This window comes from Aedes aegypti, chromosome 1 (genome assembly GCF_002204515.2).
Source record: "Aedes aegypti strain LVP_AGWG chromosome 1, AaegL5.0 Primary Assembly, whole genome shotgun sequence".
Classification (NCBI taxonomy): domain Eukaryota; kingdom Metazoa; phylum Arthropoda; class Insecta; order Diptera; family Culicidae; genus Aedes; species Aedes aegypti.
This window is the reverse complement of record NC_035107.1, coordinates 263,361,043-263,369,942: the sequence shown is the minus strand read 5'-3', so window position 1 is coordinate 263,369,942 and position 8,900 is coordinate 263,361,043. Positions and strand designations below refer to the sequence as shown.

At 39.1% G+C, this 8,900-nt stretch overlaps 1 protein-coding gene across 1 annotated transcript; it reads left to right on the top strand.

The window, feature by feature from the left end:
- Positions 1–538: 538 nt before the first annotated feature.
- Positions 539–2,203, top strand: LOC5564498. The gene is made up of 2 exons (XM_021837694.1): positions 539–1,195; positions 1,278–2,203. Exons 1-2 carry the CDS (start codon positions 746–748, stop codon positions 1,674–1,676), a joined length of 849 nt encoding a protein of 282 aa, XP_021693386.1. The 5' UTR covers positions 539–745; the 3' UTR covers positions 1,677–2,203.
- Positions 2,204–8,900: the final 6,697 nt, after the last annotated feature.

Sequence of the window (8,900 nt, the reverse complement as noted above, 5' to 3'; positions counted from 1 at the left end):
TGTAAAAAGGACTTGTATGAGGGGGATAAGGGAAACGGTGCACTATCAGATGTGGGTGGATGGGTTTTTGATGAACGAATTGGTATGCTTCGAAAGCGTGTGGTTTGGGTGGATGCACGCAACGGTGGAAGTGGTCAGTTTTGCAGGTTGGGTTGGGTAGCTGGGGGAGGAACCTGTGTGTAAACATGCCTGGCTGTCTGTCCGGCCCAAGGTGTAATAGAATAGAACGGAATTAGCGTACGGCGGTCGGTTGTCTCGCTTGCACGGCTTGGACTTGTGGTGTGGTGTCGAGGAACTGGTTGTTGTTGCTGGTGCTTGCAGAAGATGCACCCGTAAGTCTCGCGTGTGTGCATTTCTCCTATGCAGCGCTGCGTTGCGATTCATGTATGTATGTAGCTCGCTTTTCTAGTGCACATAGTTTATGCTGCCGGTTGGTTTGGGCCTGGATCGGAAGGAGAGCCGTGGAGGGTGTGTGGAAAACTCGTGCCAGCCTGGGCTGGGATGGTGGAAAATTGAAAATTCAACCGGCTTGGCAAGTGGTATATATGGCCGGATCAGTCCGGAGATAGGCACAGTTTGATTTCATTCGTCTACAGTTCTAGAACTATCCATAGCAGAGAGTGAGGAGTTCCGTGAAGCGGTTCAACTTTGTGATCTGTTTTCTTCGTAAAACAGATTTACTTAAAAATCAGCAAGTTTAGTGATTTAGTTTAGTCCGTGAGGAGTCCTAGCCAAATTAATCAAAATGAAGATGTTCAAGTGTTTACTGGTGATAAGCTGCCTAGCGTCGGTGTCCTTGGCCCACAGTGCATCTGCGGCGCAATCGATCAACTCGAACACGATTGACGACAGCCATGACCCACAGCAGCAGACACCACGCTCTGGATCGTACCTCGGCGAAATCAAATACCTGTACAAGACATACCAGGACTGTGTCAACTCCGATGTGCCCACCTGCCTGAAACTGAAACTGTACACCATCCTGGATCGTGTGGCGCGATCGCTCAAGGATTTCAAGATCAGCGAAGGAGTCAAGTTCGTCCGGGATCAGGAGGTGCCAATCGACAGCACACCAGTCAAGAGCGAAGCCCAAATCGAGATGGAACTGCCCCGCTCCATGGATGAGAAGGAACGCTCTCTGAACTCGATGCTCTTCGACAAGGTTCTGTCCTTCTTCCAAACCCACACCCTGCAAGTAAGTATAGCTTTCGATCTCGATCGTTCAAGGTCCATCATGACTAACACTTCACACTTCATCTTTGGTCGTTCATCAACAGGTCAAGTTCCCATCCAGCGAAGAGATCAAGCGTTCCATGGAAGAAGTCCGCGCTGGAGGCGGTGGTGGATTCGGAGGTGGTGTTGGAGGCGGTTTCGGCAACAAGGACAAGGACAAGAAGAACGGACACTGGATCATGATCCCACTGCTGCTCGGAAGCACCCTGGTCCCACTCGCCTTCGGTGCCCTAGCTTTGCTGGCCGGTAAAGCTTTGATCGTATCCAAGCTCGCTCTCGCACTCGCCTCGATCATCGGTATCAAGAAACTGATCTCCAGCGGTGGTGGCCACCACGAGTCTGCCCATGAGGTCGTCGTCTCCGGTGGACACGGTGGCGGTTGGGGACGTATCGGTGCTGCCCAAGGAATGGCCTACAACGGCTATGGACATTATGCCCAATAAGCCCCCTCAGAACTTCATCTGAGTGACCTCCACCAAGGTCTCGCTCAGTGAAGCACTCAAATCAGAAACAGCCAAAGCTTGTGAAGAAGCTCACAGACAGAAACACTACAGACGCCCCACATCCCACAAACACAAAGAACACACAACACCAAAAAAAGCCCAGAATGACCGCGAAATTTCAGGAAACCGACTGATGATCGAAAAAGGATAATCCAAATTTTTTGTTTGTTTTACGTTACCTCCTGTGATCTATTAACCCCCCTTTTTACCTGAACCTAACCCATTGGACAACAAACCAATGCGAATGGAGTTCCCGAATTCCGTTCGCCTTCTCGTCTTGTTTTGAAGCAAAATAGCCTTTAGCATTTTTTAAAATAGTTTTAAAAACTTGCTAACATATTTATTTAACTTAATTGTAATTTAATTTATGCCACTCGAAGAACTGATTATTTATTTAATTAAGTCTCTTAAGATCCATTTGTAAAAAGCCGAATAAACTAAAATGATGAAATGAAAAAATAGAAATCATCCCCGTGTGTTTTTTCTTCCCAACCTAATTTTCCGAAAACGAAAAACAACGCCTTTCACTCTCACTCGAAACCGGCAGGGATCAAGTTTTCCTACGTCGATCTCCCCCATTCATACCAGTAGCAAGTGCGTGAAAAACAAGTCCATCCGCCTGCCAGCTGGAAAAACTAGCTCCCGACAGTGACCAAACTCCGGTTCAGACGCACTTTCTTTTGAATCTGGTTTTATGGCTCCTGGTCTGCGGGCCTGCGAATGACTAAGCAAGGTGCTTTCCCAATTGCGGTCCAATAATCGTGCCTTCCAGCATTGAACCGTTTGATGATAGATAGAAGGCACTTGCTACAACTTGTTCGGTAATAATTCCGATGCAAAAGCGTAGTTTCTCCACTTTTCACTTCTTATTTCCATGTGTGGTTGATGGGAGTCATGGATTGGTGGGCTTGAATACCCAGTAGCATAATAACAGCTATGGTCATGTGCCAATGTGGCTATTTATGATGATTGGGAAGGATTTCGAGAAGGAGATCTGTGCTGCGGTTCACGTGGCTGGGTAATAAGCGGTTAGTGGTGCGTGACCGCCAAGAAAGTGGATATGAATGAACATGGAGCGAATCCGTATGAACAAAACACTGATTGATTTTCACGGTTGGGCTGTGGATGGAAAGCTGGAAAACGGATAATGCGATCGAGTATTATCGGCATCGAAGTAAAATCACACAACATTAGTGAACATGTTTCTATTTGGTTCTTTTGATAACAAGATGCTTTACATTAATCTGTTCGTAGATTTATGAACGAGTTAACGGAATTAGGTTCATTCAATTAAACCAAGAAGTATCATACAGTCAACTCTCCTTTGCTCGATATTCTGTATCTCGATATTTCCTCTAACTCGATTAAATACGCGGTCCCTGCAACCTAGCATGCTTTGATACCTCTGTAAGTCGATACCTCCCTGACTCGATGTTCCCTAACTCGATGCTATCTGTTTCAGTTTCCCAAGTTCGATATTTTAATGAATAGTTCCAAATGTCTCGAAATATTAATAAATTCCATGAATTTGAATATTATGATTAAATTGATAGTAATATATAGGTTTACTGCCCATTTCTTGGAGACAAAATTTTTAATTAAAATTATTTAATTATAAAAAAAATATATTTTTTTTCATATTAAAATTACTATTTTGAATGTATTTTGTCAAAATTATATTAGGAGTTTAAAATTAGAAAAATATGTTTTCTGTTTGTCGTCTCTTCAATATCGAGTAAGGGAGAGTTAACTGTATTTTTTTTTTTGATCTGTGAATTCATATGAAAAAATCTTGAAAATTATAAAAAGTATCACTAAAGCTACCGCGAAACTACTCATTGATATATTTTCAGTTGAATTGATTATTTTTACAATGCTTCGCATAGTTTTCCATATTTCGTATTCATTGAAGTAATTAACCTTAGTTGTTATTTTTAGTTGCAAGATAAATTGGCGAGCATTTCTCAAAAGGCCTATTATTTTCCTATTAGATGAAATCAGTGTTGAAAAATCAGGTTTGATAATAGGTACAAAGACACTTTATAATTGTTAACCAAAACATTAGTTGATGTTTCTTTCATTAGTAAAATATAAAGAATAAACGCATTTGCAGAAAGTTTTTGTGTTATTGCTAAATTAAACAATAACCTTCAAAAGCAAATTACCACCCACAGCTTTGAAGTTAAAAAAACTAATTTTTGATTGCAGATTATTTACCGCATTTTCAATAGATATTTATATGAAAGAGATATAATTTGATCAGAATAATTTGGGTTTAATGAAGAATCTGGGCCTTGATTCAAATATGAAAACATCGGACTTCAAGCACAAAATTGGACTCAAATCATAATAGTAGTTTACGCAACAAGTTGCTGAATGACAATTTTTGCAGCACAAGTCGTACATTTATTACATAGTTACGAGTTCTGCAACGAGTTGCGTACAACATTTTGTGCACTTTCGTTGAAGACCACTTGAGGGTATTAGAAACCATATCGGAAAACATTCACCATTATTTTACAATTTAAAAAAAAATGTTGTGTGATGATTAATAACGAAACTTAAAACAGTTGCGTAATGAGAAAGCGTTGCGTAATGGATCGTTACAGCACTGGTCTCAGTTGCATAATGACTATTACCGCACTGTATAATTCAGTGCAGGAAAGTAGGCCGTTTCATGCCAGATTGGCGGGATGAAAAACAGCCTATTACGATGAGATGTTGCAAAAAAATGATAGTCCATTTGTCTGAGTGTAGGGTAAGTGGCTAACCATCGGAAGGTTCTGGGCTCGAATCTCAGTGTTTGCTATATTTTTTTTATTTTGTTGATCATAAACGGATGCGTGACTCAACATTTTTGGCATTTGAATCATGATTCTGAACAATCATCAACAAAAACCTAACGCTTGTGTTGCGTTACGGCAATCTGACTCATGATATCATGAGTCCAAATCGTGGTGTATTTTCATAAGATGAAAACACACTAGAATCATGATATCATGAGTCATAATCTTGTTTTTGGATTCTGATTTCTACCCGTGTAAGGTTCATCACATGCGGAACTCTCTACTAGCCAATTCGAATAACAGATTTTTTTTATTTTTGTCTTCATTACATACGATACATGTATAACCATGAATGAAGCTGGACATTGTTATCATACTGCATTAGATCAGCTCTAAATAATATCGAAATCTTGGTGTAGGTCACAAAATAAATACTTAACACGTCGGAAAACATGGAATATTGAAAGAAAAAAAAATATTTGGGAGTTAAAATATCAGCTATTCATGGATAATGTTTACATTTTCATAAATTTTAGTTCAAAAATTTGTGTTTACCAAATAGGTGGCACACTTTCCACAAAAAGTATAGATTTCAAATACACTCAATTTTTTTATGTACCGTAATCCGGGGTATCATTGATCAGCGGGGTAACATTGATCGGAATGACTCATCTCGTAATAAGTTGGTATCATCATTTATTGGTAAAACATTTCCAAAACATGAATGTTGCTTCTCTTTCTTATATTTATGAACTATTAAAAATTATGATTTTTACAAAAATTGCATTAACTTTAAGTGAAAATTTGTCAAGTTTGAGAAACAATGATTTCAATAGTTAAGGATGACATTACCGAAGATTCATGTCTCACGTAAGTTCTGCAAGCGATATGAGCAAGGAACATGTGGTTCTCACTAAAAATGGCATAGCCAAAAACGATTCCGCTGTCAAAACTTTTATAAGCATGTTCAATTAGGCAATATAACCGAATTACTGTTAAGAATGTAGAATTTCCATAGGAAATTGCCTACCTTCAGGCGTATTCCGCTGTTTGAGGTGTTTTTAATTTTGAAATAACTCAAAAAGTAAATGAGATGTAAGCGTTTGAACATCATAATCAGCTTCAGGGGCCATGATTTAAGTAAGTAACGACATTTTCAATATTACCGAACGTTGTTTACATGGATGATCAATGTTACCCCATTTCTGCTAAATGGAAAAATCACATAAAACATTTTTGTGAACATGCATAAAACTTTCAAAAAACAAAATACAGTATATAGTCACGAGCTATGGGTGGCAGTACTTGTTTTAAAAATATGAAACTCAGAACATTTGCATTTTTTAATTAAATATTCAAGATACATCCTTAAAACTGATCAATGTTACCCCGGATTACAGTAATTCAAAACACTTTTTTCGTTCAAATTCCGCAATAACTTATACATTTGACAAGTTGCATGATGTACCATGCCCACACAGTTACGGATAACTCGCTCAAAACATAAAAGTTGACGTAAAACATATTTTTCCCATGTTATACTATTTGTCTTCTACCATTTGTAGTGTTAAGCACAACGTTCAACCGCTAAATAGCGGTGTATTTGACAAATGTTTAGTTGGTACCACACAGCTATCATTATATGTTCGTTTTCTGTAAGAAGTGCCGTCAGCATTCATAAGCTCCCACAGCTGTGCACAGGTGGTAAAATTCAAATGTTATAGCATAAAACATACTCATTCGTTTCGATTGAGTATGAATTCATCCTTGGAAAACATTTTTCTCGATTGTTGATTCTAAATACCGAATATTAGCACTTCTAAGTAGTGATCCATAATATGGATCAGGAAATGATTGTTCACCACGGTTATGGATCACTTCCAAAGAATCTAGATTTCTGCCATTTTAAGCATTGGATTCAACATTTTCAGACGATAGCACTAAGGATAAAACTAATAAAACATGAAGGTTTGTAAATTTCATTTTTTAGCCGACAAAAATGGGTGAAAAACTTGGTGTGGAGCGAAAAAAGTTCATGTCTCAGTTATTACAATGCAGCATCACAAACAAAAGGCATTTTACCCTTGTTTCCAGCTCGAACACTGCTATTTTTGCAGTTATATATGACGCATTGTTAACCTTCGTCAAAACATACAATACATATGCATTGAGTTGAAAATCTCTTGATTTTGCGCACTGATCCGTAATATGTCACAATTTGATCCATAATATGAACGTTGATCCATAATATAGTTTTCAGAAACCGATACAATTTTTAATTTTTATGCAATCCTATGTAAATATTATACTCAAAATAGTTTACTAATCGAAGTTCCAATTTGAAACTATTCGATTCGTGCTTTTATATTACCATTTTACGTTTTCCATGTTGTTTTATTTAATTTTATAGGTTGGACTCCACACTATTTGATCCATAACTGTGGGGTCATGGTACCATACATTAGAAAAATCTGTTTATATTTTACCTTTTACCATGCCAATTAAAAACAGCGAAATTAATGAAACTCCATTGATTGTTTATACAAAAGTTGCTGAAAATACATGAAAGTAGAACAAATTTTATCATATTTTATTCATGGTATTCCAGGCTTTGGAAAATTTAACGATCATTGACCCACGAGCCATAATGTCATCCCATTTATTCGCCTACATTCTTACAACACCCACAACATTTACCGTTCGTGGAAGATAACGAACCATAAACATAAACAACACACACCACTCACTGTTTGGCGCCGATCACTGTGTTTCAACACTTGTAACATTCGCTGTCCCACACTCATTCTGATCAAGAAACAGAGGCGAATATTTTCCATTTTCTGTGCTATGTTTGCAACCAAAGAGGTGTGAAATAGTTCAATAGATTATAATTAGGTTGTTAAAGGCTGCATTACATGTGCTCTGCACGCGTGGGTTCGTATCCCATCCTTGTCGAGGAATATTTAGGGGGTCTGTAGCCTTGAGGTTACGCTTCCGCTTCATAAGCGGAAAGTCATGGGTTCAATTCCCAGCCCCTCCACAAAAAAAAAACCGTCCAGCCACCAGAAGACGCCGTGCTTTGGGGGAGCACATCCATCCGCCGTCAGTATCAGATGGTGACTGAGACAAACTGACCCTTTTCGCAGGCAGTTAGCCTCACTAACAGCAGAGCTCTCTCCTACCTGCTCGGTGTGAGAGTAGGAGAGAGTGAAAGTAGATGTAAATATGGATTAGTTGAAAAAAGATCTGTATCGGTAAAGAAGCTACAGATTAACTGATTCCGGCACAGTACGTAATGGCCACGAGCACAAAGTGCCTTAAAAATAAAAAAGGCTGCATTACCAGAATATAGGGGAACTTACGTATTCTCGGCAATCTAAGCAGCTGAACTTTGAAAAAGGCAATTATACACAACCATCAAGCACAGGAATTAGCAGGAGACACCTGAAATACACTTGAGCACTCTTTATTCATTGGTTATTATACACATAACACTATTTTATTCTCTAAATCATCTGTTTTTTCTCGCCAAAGTCACGAGGCACTTGTTCTATTATCGGCAATGCAATTACTATTGGCGGCAACAAAAATGTTCACTTCGGCAATCCAAAACTGTACAAAAACAAGCTTATGTATTGGTTACTTTTCGCATGTGTTGACAATGACTAAAATTAAACGTCACTCATTATGTTCTACTCGCTGAAAGGGCCAATGCAGAAAAATACAGACTACACTGAAAACAGCGTTGCAGTTATAAATACAGTAACAAAGAATCAAATTGAATGCACAACTCCACTTAATTTGTGCAGACTAAGGGGCCCAGATAGCCGTAGCGGTAAACGCGCAGCTATTCAGCAAGACCAAGCTGAGGGTCGTGGGTTCGAATCCCACCGGTCTAGGATCTTTTCGGGTTGGAAATTTTCTCGACTTCCCAGGGCATAGAAGTATCTTCGTACCTGCCACACGATATACACATGCAAAAATGGTCATTGGCATAGTAAGCTCTCAGTTAATAACTGTGGAAGTGCTCATAAGAACACTAATCTGAGAAGCAGGCTTTGTCCCAGTGGGGACGTAACGCCAGAAAGAAGAAGAAGAAGGCGCCATCCACATTTTACGTAACGCTGTAGCGGGGTGGGAAGTAAACTCAAATGTTGCGGCTCATACATTATTTTTTCATACAAAGACCGTTACGGAGGGGAAGGGGGTCGAAAATTGAACAGTTTAGCGTTACGTCATAAATGGACGCAGCCTAATTTCGTTTTCATTTATTTCATCGAATATTTTTTGTATCAAGTCTTACTGTGGCAGCATTTCGGCTGTGAAAATTGACATGCCATGGTTGTAAACTTGCAGCAGGTGCGATTCTAACCAAGAA

Bases quoted from the DNA above. Each gene is read 5' to 3' on its own strand.
- LOC5564498 (XM_021837694.1), top strand. From the start codon at position 746: ATGAAGATGTTCAAGTGTTTACTGGTGATAAGCTGCCTAGCGTCGGTG. The intron at 1,196-1,277 runs GTAAGTATAGCT...GTTCATCAACAG, and splicing joins TCCAAACCCACACCCTGCAA to GTCAAGTTCCCATCCAGCGA.